The 23,285-nt window shown below is 31.4% G+C and overlaps 1 protein-coding gene across 1 annotated transcript in view; it reads right to left on the bottom strand.

The window, feature by feature from the left end:
* Positions 1-1,789: 1,789 nt before the first annotated feature.
* The window catches only part of CCHa1-R (CCHamide-1 receptor), a 50,057-nt gene continuing 28,561 nt past the window's right edge, over positions 1,790-23,285 (bottom strand). Inside the window, exons 5-7 of the mRNA XM_077434230.1 lie at positions 22,991-23,094; positions 10,336-10,473; positions 1,790-1,931 (exon numbers count right to left, since the gene is read on the bottom strand). Coding sequence (XP_077290356.1) covers positions 1,790-1,931; positions 10,336-10,473; positions 22,991-23,094 — 384 coding nt within the window. The remainder of the gene's footprint in view (positions 1,932-10,335; positions 10,474-22,990; positions 23,095-23,285) is intronic.

Here is a 23,285-nt window from a genome sequence, read left to right as displayed (position 1 = left end):
GGAAATGCACAATTTGCTTCGGTAATATTCCCAGTGTGGCGGATTATGTCTATTTATTTCATCGATTGCTTGGTATTTCTTTTGTGTCAAAATAAACTTTATGGCAACTCAAAAATTAACAACATGATTTTAGGGCTATTGCTTCCGATCCGATTGTTAGCATCGACTTTATTCGCTTTTATCGGTCGGTTTCGGCAAAGGATGGAATGTGTGTACATACATGTACATATGTAGTGACGGGAAAGCTCGTAATTTTGCAACGAATTCGTTATGTTCGAATGGTATTGGACGTGAGGGGTAATTTTGACCCGCTCGAGCGTGTTTCGGCTCGTTACGGGTTACGTGGTATCGAATCAATGGTTAACCGGAGAAAACAATGCTTTTACGGTGAAAATTTGAACGAAGTTTTACAAGCCTGTATTCTCGCAATACAATCCCAATGTGTGTACGTATATATTCGTGTTTGATTTTTTATTGTAAATTTTCCGAGCAGAAGTGGGTTTTCCGCTCGGGAATGTGGTTTAAAATCTACCGATGATTTAATTAATGACGTAGTTTAAACTTTCCTTGATTGTTTCGCTATTTTATGTACAATACGTAGTGCAAACACAGTAAATAAATGCATACATGCATAAATGTATTGATGTATATTGTATGTGTATTAATTTGTAAAACTTAATTTTGGGAACATGGCTGAAGAAAATCATTTTTATTTAATTACACTGAGCAACAAAAAAAATTAATACAGCGGAGTCTAACCAATCTTTATTAAGTTTGACTCACTGAATTTTAATATGATAATGATTTTTTTTGGTTAGTGATCGTTTACGAGATATGAGCGTTTAAAAAAACCTCGCGATTTTTATAGTTTTTTTGGCTTTTTCAGTCTTTAACTCAAAATTTAATATTGATATGCTCAAAGTGAGTATTGGAATCAATAGTCAGATGTTTTTTGTATTGATTGTGATTTTTTTTGTTTCAAAATACTTATAATTAATTGTCTAGCTAAACAAAAATGTTTTTTTTTTTACGGATTTTTTCTCCGTGCTATTTTGCGTTTATTTGGCCAGTTTTTTTTATTTGACCACTTTCATAAGGATTGGTTTTCTATCTCAATATTTTTTTTTATCAAAGCGTACTAACTCAAGTGGTAATTGCGTTAGAAAGCCTTTCGCTCAGTTCGTTTTCAGAAAAATGTCAATTCTATTCAATTATAAAATTATTTATAGATTTTAGGCTTCAAAAAAATGATTTTAATAGAAATTAACTTGTCAAATTACGATATAAACTGTCAAAATAAAATGACTATTTAATTTAAAATAATTTAATTAAAAATATTAGTGATCGAATATTTAAATACCGGCTATTTTTAAATTCATACGAAAGGATTGTATTTTAAATGCTTATAATAAAAAAGTTTATCAGGTGAAAGTCAATATAAAAATAAAATTTTTCCAATTGAAATCTCTACAAATATTTACACGAACTGCGAAAATTTTTCACCCTCAGATGGAAACCTTTTAATTTTCATTAAACGCAAAAAACAGTTCAAAATTCATAATAAGGTTTAGTAATTTGTTCCTTTTTCCGGAAATTACGAATTTTTAATGTTGATTTTGAACGGTAGATCAAATATTTAAAAAAAATTTAAAGCATCGTTCGTCGTCCTTGCCTAATCAGAGTGAGAAAATTTTAATCAAGCATGTTTTTAATATTTTTTTACAATTTTAAGAATCTTAAGCATTTGAAATAAGAAAATATACTAACAAATTATTTTTTTTTAATTATTTCACCTTCGTAACGATGTGGCCATGGTTCGTCTTTGTGAGTTTCTCATCGAAAAGTTTCTTCTGGATGTTGTTTGAGAGACCATTGTGCTCCTTCTGACGATGCTGGTTTCCCTCGACGATGTGTCTTTGCACAGTAAGTACCTAGAAATTTTGAAACAAAACACGATTTAATAATTTATTCACCATCTCTCCTGGAAATATAATGATATCCCATTTCGTATTCGTTGAGGTTTTTTCCCTTTAAGTGCTAAGTTATGTAAGTCTACAAAGGCTGATTCAATACTAACGATAAGATCGTGACCCGAATTCTAATGAAAAATGCGTAAACATGTTCATTTTCTCTTTTTTGCTAACCTTTTAAAATGGCTCTTAAGCTTCTTAGTACGATGAACCGATCACCTCTAAAGTAAAATTCAAAATTTACTTAATTTAAGTTGTATATATGTATGTATTATTAATTCGCGTTTCGCTTGAATGATTCTGAACGTATTGAGAGTTGTTATCATCTCAATAGAGATCGAAAGTAGTGATTTTAATTCTTCACTTTTTCAAGTTCTTTTCCCTACTTAAATTTATCCCGATAAGGATAAACTTTTCTCCGCTGTCGAATTTTCTTTTTGTCGAAGAGCATTGAGAAATCACAATATTCTTAAGGATTTCTATTCGAACCGAAAACTTTACAACAAAGAGCGATCTTTTAGAGGCGTTTAATAAAAAAATGAGTACTTGGAGTGAATAAAAAACATGCCTTAAAATTTTTAAATGTATTCAAATTATTTAAGCTTAACTTTCTTCGCTTTACAATAGCTCATCTAAAATGAATGAAAATTCACTGTGATTGTTATGAATAAAATATCACGGCAAAGCTGTGATAATATGAAATTTCGGATTATATATATAATTTAATATCAATTGAAATAAAAATATGTTGATAGAAAATACTTTTTATAACTTATTTAGGTTTAATATATACATATGTGAAATATTCATTTAGAGCAGTCGTAAATTTTTCAACAAGTCTTTTAGTGAACGTTTCTTAGTTTTATTTTATTGTTTACCTATTTAACATTTTTGATAGAATAATTATAAAATGAGACCTTTGCTAAGAGACTTGCAAATATTGGCAATTAAAAAAACAAATATTCGGCAAAATGAGGTCAAACTCCATATAAAGAAAAATTCAATGGTTTTTTCTTCGAGAGAACACAAGAAATGTATATGCATACTTTCTGGAACACATATTATTCCGATGATATTAATAGGGAACTTTAAGTTTGAATTTTATTAAATTGAAACTACACTGACCACAAATAAAATAACGAATATCTTATTTACTTTGGGGTATTTTTCATTAGGCAATAGTAGTGTCTCGAATTTTGTATCCTTTTCTCTAATATATAACACGTCAACACGTACTCAATGTCGACGACTAGTGCCTTTTCCCTCTTTTTTATTGCTTCCAATTTGATACGTGGCGAGAATTATGTGTTTGCTCTTCATGACTCTGTGACACGATGCTTCAAAAAAAAAAAAATAAAAGCGAAGTGAAAACTCATCGTTCTTAAAAAAAATGTATTCGAAAAAGACGTCAATTTTTTATTAAGAAAGAGTGAAAAATGTCATAAATGGAACTTCACTTTATCACTAAATAAACTATGAATGCGAAAACCGTATAACGCACGCAATATGACCTTTTCTTCGTAGGGATTATGGAGGATATGGGTTACAATGGTTGAATCAAGTTTCAAAAGGGATAAATCTTTAGAACGTCAACTTGCAAAGGCCAAGTTCTAGAAGAGTGAACCATATACCTGATATGCAAAGAAATTTACGATAAAACTTAGAATTAGGCTGTTGAGGAAACAGATGATTCAAATATTAAATATGTATGTACATACATACATACATATATTATAATTTCAACGAAACAATCAAGAAAGTTATATTTAGAATAGCAGTTATTAAATTTTTAACGAGTTCGTTAAATTTAACTTAAAATTGGCTTAAATCAGATTTAATAAATAACTTTTCGACGTATTTTACACAGTCATACTTGGATCATAAGTAGCTACTATTGAAAAAAATACGTCACAAAGTTTTTGAATCCAATTTTCATTGATAATACATATCATATGATATTTCGTATTTGATTTTTTTACAATCCAAATGGGATATTGTATACATAAAAAACCGAGTTCGCTTGTTAAATCTTCTACAATGTAAACGAATTTTCATATTAAATGATGCGAACATTTTAAATTAACAACATACAAAGTGAAAAAATATACATGTGTGTATAATTTGTTTATAATATTATATATTACAGAACAACAATTTAAGGAATATTTATCATTACATATTTGCCTCAATTTACTACGCGAGATCGAGTTGCCAAATGATATTTGTTTATTTGGTGGTTTTCAATTTCGTATTTGTTTTGTAAACAATATAGAATAACTTATTTTATTAACCGATGAATATTCGCTATTCTGTGAAACATCGAGTTGATTACGAGTTCCCTTCTATTGAACGAATTGAAAATATATGTACATATTTGTGTACGGTTCAATTACAAAACGCGTGTGTGTATTTTGATATTTTCAATATATGTACATACATACATGTGTTTGTAAATATAGAAATTTTATTTGAAGTGCTTGGAGCCTGATATGTTTGAATTTCAGTATTAAATTAACCGCTTTACGACATTATATGTCGAACAACAAAATTAATCAATCAAATAATATTTAAGCATATCGGTGTATTTTTATTGTATGTAGATAAAATTTATAAATTAAATTCGGTGATAACTCATTAGAAACAAATTCAAAAATACTAAAAATATTTTATCTATGAATACTTCATAAGTTGAAAATACGAAGAGGCTAGTAAAAAAAAATACCATTTTCAGCTACATAAAGTTACCAACTAATGTGACCAATGGAGTAATTTTCAAATGTCTCTGGTGTATAAATAAATTCAGGCTTATGTACATAGTTGGCTGATATATTTTTAATATTTCATGTTGAATATACATATATGTACATATGTTCTTCAAACTAATAAAATGTACGCATCTGAAGTAATTAATTTGTTGGTCGTCTCCTCAATTTAGTCTCACCATGAGAAAAAAATATAGATAGAAACACCAAGTCTCAGATCTGCATAAGCATGTACATATTTATTATATATATGTATATACATATGTGGGTACATTGGTTAGAGTAGCTTTCGTCGCAAACATTTCTAAGCTTTCGTTATTTATTCATAATTCAGATAAATTATTAAAAAAAAAAAAAAAAAAATTTGGATTCATATTCCGGTCAAAAATTTGTCAGATGAAAATGTTATAGCCTCAATGAAAATTTTATAATATTAATCAACAATAATATAAATATGGGTTCATTAGTAGAGGATAAAAGCTGAATATATGTAAGTTAACTGTTTTGAAAAAAAATCAGGTTTATCGAAGGAAACAGTTGTTTGAACCGGATAATGCCCGAACATACATACATACATATGTATATGATATGTACATGTATCGTTTGAATGGCAAAAATCGTCAAATTGACAGATGATTTACTTCCCCATCCGCCTTATTTCCCTGATTTAGATTTGTTTGACTTTCATTTATTACCGACCCACAAAATAAATCTTTGCGGAAAGTTATTTTCTCTAAATGATGGACTAAATCTGCCGGAAAACAGATTTATTTAAGGCCTTGAAGGATAAAACTTTCGGAAAGCATCGCTGGATAAAAATATGTTGAAGCTTAAGAAGATTATTATATAATATAAAAAAAATCGTTCCAGAAAGAAAAGCTGTAGTTTTCTTAACAGACGCAAAGTATTTAAAACGACTTTATTGGATTATTTATCACATTGTTTTCGCATTTGAGGCGACTCAGTTTAATAAGCGCACTAAATTTATATACAAATTCGAATGACTTGTTAATGTTTTTTCGAAATTTGAAAATTAGCTCTTCTAGACTGCTTACTAAGGGTTTCGAATTGATTTATTATCGTTTAAAACTCTCGACAGGATCCAAATGGAAATTTTTATTAATTTTCTCAACTTTTTTCACGCTCAAACGCATTTTTTTTTCAGAGGCATCGCTTTTTTCATAATGTAAAAAAATGTGAAAAGCGGAATATAATTATAAGGCGTTTTCGTACAAATGGGGGTGTATCGATTAAAACTTTTTCATTTTTATGACCCAAAATTGATAGTTAACGGGCCATTACATTATTCCATTAAATTATGGTAGGATGTGTATTTTTTTTTACTTTGTTTTGGATTTGATAAGTTGTAAATTTTCGGTAATCAATATGAATGTTTCAATTAATTTAATATTGCATATTTTATATATCTATACCTGAGAGGTTAACGGTAAAAGGATGATTTTATAGAGTTTGTTCTACAAAAAAGCACAATATTTACAACCAGAGGACTATTTATTTGTCTATAAATGTATTTTATTTGAGAGGGACATTATTTTGTACATACATATATGTACATATGTACTAAATAGAACCGTTTACCTATAAATGAAATCTGAAAGAAGCACTCATAATATCAAAAGACCAAATTAAATTGAAATACAATATATGATATTATTTTCCTTTTAGTAGATCTTACAACATAAAATTGTCTGTTCATTTGAACAAAGAACACTTGAACCGTTCAAGTACAGAAAAAATGCCTTTTTTACTTTTAATAAGTCTCATTTTACATACTTTTTGATTATAATTCACTTATAATATATTAAATTCAAATACATTATATAATTTTTAACAACTAAATTATTTTTCACATACGGTATCTGCCGGTCTCCGTGATGAGACAGAATGTTAAATTTTAGAAAACGCAAATATCGGAAGGCAAAGATAGAAAATCGAAAGATCTTAAGTCGAAAGATCAAAAAAATACACTTACTCACTTAATTTGCGCGAGCAGGATACAATAGGAACAAGAGGAACAGGCTTTTCCTCCCGTATTAATGTGCGCGCGCATAATACGGGAGGAAAAGCATGTTCCTCTTGTTCCTGTTGTATCCTGGTCGCGCAAATTAAGTGAGTATGTACCGTTTACTTTAGATCTTTCGACTTAAGATCTTTCGATTTTCGATCTTTGCCTTTCGATATTTGTGTTTTCTGTAATTTAACATTCTGTCTCGTCACGTAGACCCGGTATCTGCATATATGAGCCGTTATATTTGAAAGTGAAAGAAGTCCAATTTTCAGTTCCAAAACCACTATTTCTATTTGACTTAATGCACATTTTTTTATTGTGCATTAATTCAAACAGAATGTATTGTACATTATTGAAAGTTGATAGTTTTTGACGTATTCCAATCTATGTAAAGTTTGTTATAAATTTTTAACGGCAAATGATTTCACATGTTGAATGTATATTCTTCAGTCTTCGCCAATTTTCAAATGTGAATAAAAGTTATTTGTTTTCAAATTTAATTTTAAATGATTTCAAATATCAAATATTTTCCTTCTGGATGCGGTGGGAGTAATCTTATTAATTAAATTAAAGAAAAAAAAGTCAATTTACCGTTACTTACATGAGTGTATATACACTGTATTTGACTGATTTTAAACTTTTTTCATTGATTTAAAAATAAATAGAATTTTTCACTATAGCTAAAATTATATAATATATATATAGGAATGATTTTTAAACTAGCCGAGCCGTATGTGTGGTTGGTCAAACTGAGACCGGATGCGTGTTGTTATGGTCACTTGTTGGAGAGCAAGCCCGAAGACATGTACAATAAATACATAGTTCTGACTTAATCTGCGTTTCACTTGGAATCCTTCACATCCGGATCCTATATTTGGGGGCTTTGTCCGGGATGCCCGAAGACATTCCAGTGACAGCCAGGTGCGGTCAGACGACGACGCGGAGTTTTGACAGTTGAGGTTAAGGACGCGCGCGCGATGACGAGAACGCGTACGAGCATAAAGGCGAAGCCCGTGACGTGGGTGACGTCACGACAGCGAACACGCCACACAACAATGATGATATCCAAGACGATAACGCCATTGTCAGCGTCAGTTGTACGTCGGCTAACTGTCGTGGAGATGCAGAGGTTCGCGGACTTAGACGAAGATGATGACGACGAGGATGAAGAGGAAGAAGAAGACGAAGTGCCATATTATGACAGAGACAAATTCGAGACTTACGCGCCACGGTTTAAGGGGATCGGCGGTGTGCCAATCAGCCAGTGGATTGAGCACATGGAAGAATTTGCGAAGTTCTTCCACTGGACGCCCCTGCAGCAACTGGTCTACGGGAGAGTATATTGCGTAGGAACAGCGAGAATGTTCCTGGATTCAGAAGGGATAATTAGATCATGGACTATCCTTAAGCAGAAGCTGATAGAAGAGTTCCAGTGGGATGACGAAGAGCTCGTCTTTGAAGAACGAGAAATGCTTGCTCAAGCAGAGCCCATTGACTCCGATTCAAGTGGGGCCGGTGAAACACCAAAGATGTCAAATGGTACACAGCCTGCAGCATCGCCGTCTCAAACTACTTTAGACGCTTCTTCAGTGCGACTAGACACGGGTGAAACAGATATGACTAAATCACAAGAAGAAATAAGAGAACCAGTCAGTATTCCAACACAAGAGGACGGTGTGGACACGAGTGAAAAAGATATGACTAAATTACAAGAACGAATAAGAGAACCAGTCAGTATTCCAACACAAGAGGACGGTGTGGACACGAGTGAAAAAGATATGACTAAATTACAAGAAGAAATAAGAGAAATCATTGTTTCCAATAATGAAGAGGACGATGCGAACATGGCTGACGGCGATGTAAACATGGCCGATGTAAGTGTGAACAGTGATGGTTTGCACAGAAAGAGACTTTTGGATTACGGAGACATACCATCTTCAAATACAGATGAACCACCCGATGATCAATTTAGAAAGGGATCTAAGGATTATAGTCATTTGAAGAATTCTGAAGATGAGAATAAAGAAAAGGAGAAACATAAAGACAAAGAGAAAGATATGGCTAAATCACAAGAAGGATTAAGGGACCCAGTCAAAATTTCAACACCGAAGGACACTATATTCACTTTCAAGCTTGGTCGTAGTCGGATTGATGTTACTTCAATGGAAAAGAAAATAGAACCATGGATTGAGAAAAGACTTAATGGATGTATCAGTGAGCCAGAACCAATATGTGTTGACTTCATTTATGGCAAATTACTAGCAGAAAATCTGTGGGGTGACGGCAGATTCATCGGATGGTCACGGAGAATCGCCGCGGGCATTGGATAGAATTTAAGTTGTACCGATGGAAGTGAAGTGTGCGTTAGTGAATTAGAGAATAAGTGAAATGCCTGGAGGGTTTTTAGTTAAGCCTTATTTGTAAATTGATGATTGAAAAGTGTAATGTTTTATTGCTTATTCTAGTATTTTTTGGGAAGTGCTTTGTATATTGAATCATGTTTTAATTTGGTTACATGCTTAGAAGAATATAAGATAACTGTATTGAAATGTAATTCTAGTAATGTTTTAAAATGTGATTGTTTCCGATGTAAAGATTTAACTTTTGTCATTGTAAAGGTATTGATTTTAATGTTTTATTGCTAATTCTAGTAATGTTTTAAAATGTGATTGTTTCCGATGTAAAGATTTAACTTCTGTCATTGTAAAGGTATTGATTTTAATGTTTTATTGCTAATTCTAGTAATGTTTTAAAATGTGATTGTTTCCGATGAAAAGATTTAACTTGTCATTGTAAAGGTATTGATTTTAATGTTTTGTATTGCTTGTAATAATTTTAAATTGTAATTGTGATACCTTTCTGTTTTGTATTGCTTGAAATAATTTTAAATTTTAATTGTGATAATTGTGATGTGTAACTTTATTGAAGATTGAATTGTGTTGAAATGTAAAAATTGATTTGTAGTGAAATGTGTAACGATTAATTTGTTATAATTGTAATTGTTATGTAAATTGTAAAATGATTGATGTATAAGTGTATTGAAATGTAGTTGTGATGATGATTGTAATTGTGATGATGATTGTAATTGTGATGATGATTGTAATGGTGATGTAAATTGTAATTGTGACAATTGAAAGCATGTTTAGAAGAATATAAGATGATTTTATGGTATGGAAGATGAAACATTGTTGAGGATGATAGAGGAAATGTTTTAAAAGAAAGTGAGATGAAACATTGTTGAGGATGATAGAGGAAATGTTTTAAAAGAATGTAAGATGATACATTGTATAGAGTAGAAGATGAAATGTTAAAGAATATGAGATGAAATGCTGTAAAAATATAAAAGACGAAGAATGTCATCCGAGGGCGAATGACAGTCAGGAATGACCGAATATAGGAATGATTTTTAAACTAGCCGAGCCGTATGTGTGGTTGGTCAAACTGAGACCGGATGCGTGTTGTTATGGTCACTTGTTGGAGAGCAAGCCCGAAGCATGTACAATAAATACATAGTTCTGACTTAATCTGCGTTTCACTTGGAATCCTTCACATCTGGATCCTATATATATATTACCTGTTGAAGTATTTCCTAAATGTCCCACTGACGCAGTATAGAGCGACAGGATTGACACAACTGTTCATGAACGACAAACAGAATCCGACTATTCTGAAGATGTGCCAGAATGCATTGTAGTCTTCCTGAGCCGTGGGACTGAAATGTACAAAAAAATGGATTAAAATAATCATATTGTGATACTCGAGTATACACATACATACAATGAGCATATATGAATTCATATCCTTAAAGTATTATGATATTATACGGAAGAGTTCAAAGGGTAGTCAAAGGACCCATCGTTCACCGCATGCCGGAACACATCAAAAGACTGCCTGTTATTAATATGTACATTTGAAGCAGGTGGTTGTCGGATAAGGGGTTAAACTTTGGCGGTTTAGAATGTTTCAAGTGAACAAACGGTTCGTGGATATTTTGGTTTACCCCTTCTACTTTATTTTATTTTTATTTTATTTAAATAGGCACACATACAGAATAAAATATAAAAAGAAAGTTGTATAATGAGACAAAAAATAATAATAAACATAAATAAAAATATAATATTCCATTTACAGTGAGCACCACATGGTGATATAAAAAAGTAAAATTACAAAAACATCAAGATTTTAAAAAAAAGAAAAGAAACAGATAAAGAAAAAGATACAGATAAAGTAAAAAAGAAAAAGAAAGACTATAAGGGTGAAGAAGCAAATCAACCACATATTATTTTCTTCACCTTTGTCCTAAAAATACTAAAAGAGTCTCTAAAGAGGTCAGGACAATCATCTAAGCTATCGTAAATACGGCATATACGAACGATTGCACTATTGAAAGAGGTGTTGCTTTGACAAATAGGTGGATAAAAAAGATTTGTGCATCTGGTGAATCGGGCATTAACGTTAAAATTAATCTCGCTTAAAACAGACGTGTCAAGAATACCATTAGCAATCTTATATAAAATTAACGAATCAGAAACCCTTCTACGCTGAGACAAACTTGCAATATGGAAAAAAGAAAGTCTGTCATTATAAGATGGTAACAGTTTTTTAAGACCAGTCTTATAGGATAAATGGCGCAGAAAACGCTTCTGGATTGTTTCTAAGTGCTCAATGTGAGTTTGGTAATAGGGAGACCATATGATTGAGGCATACTCCATATTACTACGAACTAAACTGTAATAGAGTAGAATCAGAGTATGGGGATTCTTAAAGGGCTTCGCAACTCGGCAAATAAATCCCAATAGTTTATAAGATTTAGTAACAATATGATTAATATGTTCATTAAATGATAGTTTGGAATCTATAAGTATACCTAAGTCTCTGGCACAATTTTTTGCTGTAAGATCTACGTTATTAATATTGTAAGTAAAGTCAATTAGGTTACGATTTCTGGAAAGTGTCATTGAGAAGCATTTAGAAATATTGAGATGCATAAGGTTTACATTACACCATTCAGATATTATATCAATGTCGGATTGTAATTTTAAGCAATCCGACTCACTATTGATAGGATGGAAAACCTTAAGATCATCGGCATAAAGTAAGCATTGACACTTCAGTAGGGGGATTAGGTCATTAATAAAAATAATAAACAGAAGTGGTCCAAGGTGAGAACCTTGAGGAACTCCTGAAAGGATTATTTTAGGGGCAGATGAGAAACCCTTAATTGTAACCAATTGACTTCTCAAATTAAGATAAGAAGTTAACCATCTAAGTAAATTTCCATGAATTCCAAATTTAGATAATTTACGAATTAGCAAACCGTGATTAACCTTGTCAAAAGCCTTTTGAAAGTCTGTATATATAACATCTACTTGTGTACGAGTATTAAGATATTTATAAATTGTGGTAGTGAATTCAATAAGATTAGAAACGGTTGATTTTTTTTTAACAAATCCATGTTGTTCCTGTGCAATTTTAGGCACTACATGAGAATAAATATGATTATAAGTTAAACATTCAAAAATTTTAGCAAAACAGGATAAGATACTTATTGGTCTATAGTTATTACAAAGTGATTTATCGCCAGACTTGAAAATAGGTACAATATTGGCTAGTTTCCATTTAGAAGGGAATACACCAGCAGATAAAGAATTGTTAAAAATTATAAATAAGGGTTCTACAAGTTCCAAATAACAAGTTTTAATAAAGTATGGAGGTATGCCGTCAGGTCCAGCACCCTTATTTACATCTAAATTTAATAGGACATAAGTAATCTCCTTTTTTTCAACATATATTTTATCAAGGCAGTACGAGCAATTGTCAATGTGAGCGTCCACATATGAAAGGGAGCAATCATCATTGTTATGCACAGATGAAAAATATTCAGAAAACAATTCACACATATCTAAGCCGGATGAGGCACAAATGTTATTAAATCTTAAAGTTTCGGGCAAAGAATTACCCTTGCATTTAGACTTGGTGTAAGACCAAAAGCATTTAGGGTTCGATGAAATGCGGGATTCAATATATGACAAGTAGTCAGTATGGCATTTGGACAACAGTCTCTTGGAGCGAGTTCTTAATAATGCAAAGGTGTCGTAATCTCCGGGATTACCAAAGACTTTGTACCTTTTATGTACTTTGGCTTTCTCCTTGAGACATTTCACCAATGATTTACTGAACCAGATTGGATATCGGCCAGTGTCAGATACAATTTTCTTTGTAGGTGTATTGTCACCAATAATACTGTATAATGTGTTGTGGGTGAGTGGGTTATGCAAATTTTGCTTTATTATTTACCCGTTGAAATATTTTCAGATGAAAGAAATCGCACGCATTGATCTCTCTACTATTATATTTCACACGCAGGTTGTTTCAGCGTGAAATAATACATATTACATTTCAATAGCATGCTAAGTAGATCTGGCTGCTCAAATTCGTTGTGTCTCAAATAAAATACATACATAATTTGAGTAATTTGGTAATTTTTTTTTTTGTGAATTTCGATCGTCCTTAAATGAAGTATCTATAGAATTTTTTCATTAGCTTTCTATACATGCGGTATGCGATATATGTACATATGTATTTACTTTTTAATAACTTAGTTGTTTAATGTTGCATAGTAATTTACATATGTAAAGAGTCTTATTGTTTATAAAATTATTCGTTGTTTGTTTTGTATTGTTTATATTTAAAGGTACATAGCTTTTTAAAATGAAATATGTTTTAAAAAAAATAATACTGTTATTGCATTACGTAAAATACTCGTGTGTACATATCTTGTAATTTTTAACGAGGAATTTTATTGTATAATGTACGAATAATATTTTCATTTAGAATTCGGATTTCATGTGTAATATTTACCTTGTTTAAATTCGAATGAATCATTTCAAGCGAGTGACGCAACGTTCGGCTCAATTGATTATTTTGCCTTTTTTATTTTCTAATTAAATAAGCGGTTTTTCTATTTTATAAAACATTTTAGTATAAATAACAGTAATATTGATTTTTTCAAATAATCAAAATAAATAAAACTAGTATTTATGTATTATAAAAAATTTCACACTAACATAAGTACATACTACCTCGCGTTCCCTATTTTTTTTACTAAACGTACATACATGTTTAATCTAATTTATACACATTATTTAATTGACTCAGAAATTTATATATGTATGTTGATTGGTGTACATATATCAACTTGACGTATCAATTAAGAAAAATTTCCCAAGGGCAACATTCCAATTAACGGTCGAAAGAAAAAGATGAATAAAACGGACGACATGAATGTATTCGATAGGCTTTATATTCTGACATGCTTTTTGTACTAGGACGATATTAATGGTTTCTTTCCCCTTTATCAGACATAATTTGCCAATCTATCAGAGACTAACAGAGATAGAGAGAGAGAGACGCAATCGTACGATACAAATCCCAAATTTGTCAAATTGGAAGTCGAACCGATACGCGAAAAGAGCAAAAGTCGTTCATGGCATACAGTAAAAGAATGTACATTTATTATTTTGTTATTAATAATAGAAAAATTATAGCGCATATAATCGAATACACACCGGCTTAGCGTCTCGACTTCGAATAAAACGTACTTTCATTATTTTTCTACTGTATTTTTGAGATTTAACGAGATTTCAAGCACCGTATTTTACGACATTCTATAAAGACATTGATGAAATACGGCGCGTCGTAAAATGGCACGTTTAAACGTTAACTGGAACAAAATAAAGGGCCGTTATCGATTAAATATTTCACATAAAAGTGAAAATAACACGTACAAAAAATAAATAAATATATACATACACGGGAGCCAATCCTACGACACTGTTTCTCTCTCTCTTTTTGGTTTCGAAATATATTATACAAAATTGATTGATTCCATTAATTGATATAATACACACTATTCGAATGTTTTAAAGGTCAGCTTAAATTATTACGGATATCTGCCTAGATGATCTGTTCATATGTAAAGCTACGTACAAATTAGGATACAACGCGTGCACAGAGACACGTGTAACGCAGAGACATAAGGTACACACACGAAGACACAATGCAGCACGAAAAAATGTTCCTTTGAATAAAAAGGTGCGACTTATCTATAGGTACTGCGGTACTGCAGCACTCCAATTAAATTATTGAATAAAAATATTATATACGGGTGGGTACATGCATACCTCTAAAATTATTAGCAATTATTTTATCGATATGAAGTCAGTGTGAAATTGTAGACACGTGTAAGTTTTGATGTTTTAGCCATCATCGGAAAATATTTTCATGTATTTACGTATGTGTTGGCGAAAGAAAGCAAAAAACGAAATCTCAGAATTTCCAAAAGTCAAATCGGTAACAGATTTATTTAGATGCTGTAAAATAAACACACTGAATCGTACAGCATGAACGTGCTCGTGGTTTTTAGCTGTGATGGGCGTATCTTCATGTCATTGTCAATTCGTACACATATTATTTAGATAAATTTCTCCTACATTCCTTCAAATGTGGAAATCACCGTTTTTGATCACATTCAAATCTATGTAAATACAATGATAAAATGTCAGCGAAAACAATTCAGGGGGTGAGTTTTGCCAAAGATCACGATACCATAGATTGGGTTTGGTGCATCCGCTCTAAAATCGCCAGACAAACGAACGACAGATTAACAGAACGGCAGCTTTAAACGTAATTCTCGTTTTCTCGAATGATAGATTGCACATCAGATGACGAGTAACATTTCGATGTGCACAGATGAAATTATTAAAATGGTAATTATTAAAATTGAGTTGGATCTTTCTGGCGAGTTTAATAAGGCAAGATTCGGAACTTAACGAATCTTTCCAACTCAATTTTAATAATTGCATCTGTGCACATCGAAAGGTTACCCGTCATCTGATGTGCAATCTATCATTCGAGAAGACGAGAATTGCATTTAAAGCAGCCGTCCGTTAATCTTTCGTTCAATTTGTCTGGCGATTTTAGAGCGGATGCACCGCATCCCATAGATTAGGCGTGATACCCCTATGTTCACATATGCAAAACTATCTTAAAAAAACACGTGCCGTGTACATATGTGTGTCTGCACCTTAAAGGCTCAAACAAGCTGAATCGTACAGCATGGACGTGCTCGTGGTTTCCAAATAGGAAGGGCGTTTCTTCAGGTCATTCTTAATTCGAATGATCTTATTTTATTATTTTGACAAGATTCTTCTACGTTTCTTAGTTTATAAGTGAGAATCATTGTTGGCGATTTCTGTCAATCCTATGATAATACAAGGATGAAATGCCACCAAAAACACTCCATAGGATGCCATAGCATAGATATGGGTCTACGTGACGAGACAGAATGCTAAATTACAGAAAACACAAATATCGGAAGGCAAAGATCGAAAATCGAAAGATCTTAAGTCGAAAGATCAAAAAAAAATGGTGCATGCTAAACGGTACATACTAACGTACATACTCACTTAATTTGCGCGAGCAGGATACAACAAGAACAAGAAGAACATGCTTTTCCTCCCGTATTCTGCGCGCGCACATTAATACGGGAGGAAAAGCCTGTTCCTCTTGTTCCTGTTGTATTCTGCTCGCGCAAATTAAGTGATTATGTACCGTTTACCATGCAGCATTTTTTTTTTTTTGATCTTTCGACTTAAAATCTTTCGATTTTTGATCTTTGCCTTCCGATATTTGCGTTTTCTGTAATTTAACATTCTGTCTCGTCACGGAGACCGCATAGATATATAGGGTGCCATAGCATAGAGTACTATGTACACATATATGTCTATATCCATTTCATGCAAAACTATTAAAAAAACACGTGCCACATACTTTTCTATGTGTCTACCTTAAAGGTGCAAACTCACTGAATCCTACCGCATGAACGTGCTCGTGGTTTCCAGGTGGGAGGGGCGATTGTTCAGGACATTATTTATTCACATAATCTTATTACTTTGACAATTTTCTCTTACATTTTTTCAAATATGGGAATCATCGCTATCGATCAATGTCAAAACAAGGATAAAAAAATCACACAAAAACACTCCAGGGGTTGATTTTTGGCCTGGATGCCAAGCATAGATCAGGCATGCTCGAGCCTAAGGGCGCTGAGTAAGTTAGGGCGCCACTTGATGCGTCGAAGGCCTTTCAAAATTTAAAATTAGAGCGCCGAAGGCGCTATAAAATTTTAGATCAAAGCGCTAAACGTTTCTCTACGTTCTAAGTTCAAAAATTTGTACTCAACAAATTGTATCTATTGGCATTCTCTTTTATATTCTATTATGCTTCCACGATTTAAATCTTGTACTATGTGATACTGAGAAAACTTCTGTAAAATCAAAAACTTTTTTCGATACTCTCCAAAGATTGTTTACCCTATATTCAGCTTAAATATGTATATCGCTGGATGATTCTAACTGATCACGTGCAATTATGTATATTCCTCAAAAAAATAATTTGACACACGATGGGAAGCGAAAATAGCAAGTTTCAGCTAAAGATTTAGCAGTGGTATTTAAATAGAGTCGGTATTTAAAGAATTAAAAATAATCACACGCGTGAAACGGCAATTTGACGAAAGCACACAAAACGAGTTCATCAATATGAAGTGTTGCGGTGTATAAAACCTTTCAAAATTGTCGCGGAACACCTATTCGGGTTCAACGGAACACTGTTGTTACGCGGAACATAGTTTGGGAAACCCTGGGCCATATACTATAAACTTGCCTTAACTTCGATAACTTCATATTAATTACAAATGAAAAAAAAGAGTCTTCGTCTTTAATATTAAACCAAAGTACAAATCCGAAACAGGTTGTTATTGAGTATAACAACTCAATCAATAAATTTTAATTATTCGCGCGTTCGAAATCAGCAAGCTAATTACCATACAATAGAAGCCACAATTAGCGTACAAAGTTTCTACAATAGTTTAATAAGGGACACTACCTCCCCCCTTTAGCCTACATTAATTATTATTCTCTCGTCGAATTGGGACACAAAATAATCACTAAACGTATGAAATTTGAGCTAGTAACCGACACGTGCGCATTTACATATATACATGTATAATTAATACCTCGGATAATTCAAATATTAGTCAGTTAATCGAAAGCAAATCGAATGTACGTGACTTTCGACCAAACTCTTGGAAGCTTAGGAATCCGACCCGATCCGTGTTTTTGTCACATCTGCGAACATCTGATAAGTGATATAAGTTATTAGAGCTCAGTGATAATAATCAATGCGTAGCTTTTTTAGCTTGAAAATCGTAGATATATGTACATATTATGTATTATATTTTTAAAATGTTGATAAAGATGATGACGATTCAGTCAACATCTCTAGCAATATTTCTTTATTTTTATTTAATTGTGATTTTATTTAAGTTATTATAAATAAAAGAGATACGTTTTAAACTGAATCCTTATATTGTATTTTTATTCCCACGTATGACCGTGTGAATATTTTAATTTAGATGATGGTATGTAGATTAATTAGAGATACTAAAATATGTCATTTTGAAAATTGCTATACGTATTATATACATAAACAGGGTATTATGAACCTAAGTGCAAAGCCCTAAAGGGTTGATAGATCGTATAATTTAGAACATTTTGAGCCACACATACATACATACATCAGTAGAAAGTCTTATGTTTTTTTTTAATTTAATTTTTCAAGATCTTTAGTAAAAATACCAAAATTTTATAGTTAATTGCTAATATTGCTGAAGTTAAAAGTGGTATGTTAGTCAATTATCATTTTTTTTAATGTTTATTCAAATCAAATAAAAACAAAAACAAGTATCTGTGTGAACAGAAAAAAATATTAGACAATAAATTTTCAAAAATTTCAGTAATTATATTTACATATGTATATGTATAATTACTGATGTATGTATATATTTAACCAGCAGCATATACATATCAGGGGTAAGTATGTATTGCTTTCAATCGTGTAGTCACGGTTTCTATCCCTGGCTTTGTGCTGCTAGCCATCCTTTAGATTTGTGACTCCAAGGTCGATCGCTATCTATCAGAGATTGAAAATTTATCTGATTTCATTGGAATGGTTCCAAAAAATTGACAACCCTCTCGTATGTCTAGCCAAATTCCAGTTTTTCAGAATCTCCATTTTGCTTGTTCAAATTTGTCCATAAACATACATATATCTCTATGAATGTTAATCAATGTTTTTAATTGCCTTGAATAATACTTACAATATTTATGTACATACAATATTTTACCATATGTTTTATATTAAAATAAAAAATATAAATGGGTGTATACTTGTATAAATAAATAAATAAATATTTTTATAGATCAAAAATGGGAATTTGTAAAAAAAAATCATTGATATATTTGTCGCAGCATTTTGTCAAAATCATGCTAAACATATGTATATGAAATCCCTTAAATGACCTTGATAAACGAACTATCGTTGATTGCATTGATTTTAATCAAGAAAATGAATTAATTTTTATTATACGGTAAATGAAGTATTTTCATTTCCATTATATGTATGTATACCTTAAGCTAGGGCCGTATGTAATATATAATATTATTTGTATTTTAACATCTGAGCACTTCGGGTGTATCTGTTCGGGTGTATTGTATATGTTCCCATCTGTGGTATTTTTGCTAATGCAAAATTAATTAAAACATTTCACTGTCGTTGTTATTTTTGAATTAAATCTTTTGCGCATGATTAAATGAGGGCCCGCAGGCAAACAATTTTTATAAACGTTTTCATTTTGTATACATTTCTTTTACATCAGGCTATTTTGTAATTCAATAATTACACTGTTCGACACGAAAAATGGTTCAGAGACGACATATGACTTTTCTTATAGATCTATGCCCAGTAAACACGAATCTGGTAATAAAAAATGTTGATTCGCTCGAATTTCTGAGATAAATGTACATGTAGGGGTGTTTTTTAAATCGCGCGATTTTTCTATATATGGGTGTTGTTCGGTCGATTTCTCAAAATCTGTCAATTTCCTGTTCAAAATGAATATTAGAATCTATAGTCGGGTATTTTATCTTTCATTTGTAGTACTTTTCAGTTTTCAAATATCAAAATATGTCCAGTTGAAATCAAAAGTCAAAAGTACGTATTTTCACTTGGGATTTTTTTCTATTGAAACATGTTTATTGGGATAGTATTCTGGCCACACTATTTTTTGTTTTAGTTTGAAAGGGTAAACTGGAAGTATGCTGAATTTTAAATCGGTAAAATTGCGAGCTAAAAACTCGTACTAGTATTTATTTATTTTATTTTATTTATTGAAAAATCAACAGACAACAGGATGTACATAGATATGTATAAAAAACAAATAGTAAATATATAATATATGTAACATCCGAGTCCAATAACAGATTTACTCGTATTTACACGAATCTGCATCGAATTATAGGTATAATATATTAAATTGTCTTTATATGAGAATTAAATAAAATTCCACTTAGAAAAATCATATTTCGACTCTTCTTGTGGATTAATAACAAAAATTATTTTATTTTATCGAGGTAAGCCAGTTATCAATAGAATTTTTATTACTAGGCATTGAGCTATAAGAAAAGTTATATCTCGTCTCTGAACCAAAAAAAAGTCGTCATTTGTCGAGTAGTGTTGAACTAATTGATTTCGATTTTTCATTTAAGTATAATGTTATATTGAAATTGAAAACGAATATATGGACATACATATTAAATACAACGTATAGTACATCCAAAAATATCTTACGTATGAATTATTAATTTTAAGGCGGATCATTTGAAGAATGTTTTTGAAATTCTCGTTTGAAATTTAACCTGATTAATACTCGTATTACGTACCCAGGTTTAAATGTATGTATAAATGAGTTCTTCGAAACCCACAAAACTTCTCAATTAACTCCCTAAAGGTTCATGCATCGTTGACAAGGAACCTTTGCGTTTATTCAATATATCTTGTAAATTAATTTGATTTTATGATTTTATAAATAAGATTTATTTTTCATTATTTACGATTCCATCTAGGTTAAAGTTAGGAAAAGTAACCATATACAGTTATTTAATACCTGATTTTTTTTCATTTACCGGTACTTACCGGTATACCACTAGTAGGAAAAATGATTTACCGTTTACCAGTTTATGAAATCTGACGGTAAATTGCATTGAATTAATTAAATTGAAATTGTTCAGATCTTTGTGATAATTTTCTAATCTTAGTGCAAAGTTAGTTCTAACTGTTGGAATATAAGTTCCGTGTACCAAGTGCAATATGTAGTATTTAAAATTAAGTGCAATTATACTATATATTCCCATTTATTAAATACATGTACATATACGTATACATATACGTATTAAACAATATGGTACTTGTCGAATCGAGTTAAATAGAATAGAGTTCTCGAATCGGTGAAAACTTTTCAATTATTACTCGCAATTGTCGACCTCAAAACTCTATATGTATGTACATAAATAAATTTACAAATTCTTGATGAACTTCGAGAGATTTGAAACCTCGCGAAGAAGTTTCTTTTAGTTCTAGTTATATATGTATGTACATATGTATGTATGCGAACATTTTAAGGGGTATTATTTTTACTTCATTCGCTTGCATTTCGAGCTGTTACGGAAATTGTAAATTGTTTGTGAGGGTTTTAAGTTTCAAATTTAATTTAGAGCTTTCAATTAAATTTAATCGACATGTTATTTATTATAATACAAATTTTGCAATACATATGTAAATATTACAATATTTTTTTATATGTATGAATATTCAAACGAAATCAATACACAAAAGATAAATTGATGTATTTGAAAGATAAACAAATCGCATTTTGATATTTGCCAACAGATATTTGTTTGTATTCAATTCGCGTGAGAAAAATTGGAAAAGGATTGTTGGTCTGCAATTTTTTTGATACGCTTCAATGGATACTCAAGAAAATTCTCGAATCTATCATCATATACAAATGTAATAACGCTATTATATGTGTCAGTGTGTCTGCGATAACGCTTGCCTTAGTATAATAGTCGTTTTGATTCGACACATGTATGTACGTCACAGCTATAACACTGCCAACAAAATGAACGAATATAATAACAAATCAAGAAAAAAACTGTATGTATACCGTTTGCTACCAATATTTTGTCTAAGAAAATAGTCTCACGAGCATTTAGCGCCATCTTTTTAAAATTAATTTAATTAATCAATTCATTTTTCTATTGATGTTTTATATTGTTTATACATATGTATGTAGGTAGGTAGGTAGTTTTAACTTATTTTTAGTTAGTTTACTTGGTTTTACACCCTGAAATTTTCATCAGGTCTATCACTTTATTACAGGTCTTTTACCGAAAGTTGGCGCGTTCTCATACTCACGCACATGCGTACGAAAGAGACAGAGCGTATTTTTACTACTGAATGCAGTGTGACAGCATGCACCTATTCATAGACACTACACAAACGCTTTGTTCGCGCCAACTATTGGTAACAGGCCTACTCGTATAATAGAAATTGCTTGCGTCATGCTATGTAAAAAAAACATAACGGTAATTTGATTTAATGGGGTTTTGAATCATTTTTTTCATATCAAACAATTAAATATAATATATAATTTCGAAAGAGACTTTTATGTAAGTATGTAAGGTTTAAAGGTTTGGGTGGGAGCATCGAAAACAAATCAAAGTTTCTATAACGACGATATCGACATCGTTGAACATTATTTTTTTTCAATTCAAATAAATTTAATAAAAAAACAAATGAACGTTTACTGTTATATTAGTCATGCTTAAGCGGTTTATATTAAAAATACCGAGCGAAGCCGGGTAAAACCGCTAATTCATTATTTTTTAAAGATATTTGAAAAAAAAATACGACCGTGGTGCAAATCGAACACATGACCGACATATATATTTATAAGTGATAGATATGACTAAAAATTTACAGAATTGGTGTCATATTACAATTGCGGTGTCAAATAACTTTATTTTAATTCCTGTATCCAATTTTCTGAAACTACCCGTTGAAATATCAACGGACACAACACTTGTATTATATAATATCTATAATTTCTATTTAGCACTCGTATGTATAATATAGGTACATACATACTAATTTTGGTTCAAACTTTGGAACTTGGACAACCCACTTTGACTTACATAAGTGAGGTCAGATTAACTGTATTCGTACACACATTATTCTAACTAGAAATGATTAAATTTAAGTCTATTTACCTGAAGTAAAACCACAACATTGTCACATGATACGGTAGGAAGCAAATGGCGAAGGTGAACACGAATGCCAAAATTGTGATGGCCACTTTTTTCCTCGCTCTCACCTAAAACGAAATAGAAAAAGTACACATTTACTCAAATACTGAAATAATTTACAACTACGTATACATACATATTTCAATCGGGGCAAAGTCATATAAGATTTCAAAGAGCACGATAAAAATAGACACATCGTTAAACAAGTTGTCCGAGCTTAGTGGCGTAACAAATCCGTGAACATACTCGACCCCTCGTT

This window comes from Arctopsyche grandis, chromosome 7, assembly GCF_051622035.1.
Source record: "Arctopsyche grandis isolate Sample6627 chromosome 7, ASM5162203v2, whole genome shotgun sequence".
Taxonomy (NCBI): domain Eukaryota; kingdom Metazoa; phylum Arthropoda; class Insecta; order Trichoptera; family Hydropsychidae; genus Arctopsyche; species Arctopsyche grandis.
This window is presented reverse-complemented; position numbering and strand designations above follow the sequence as displayed.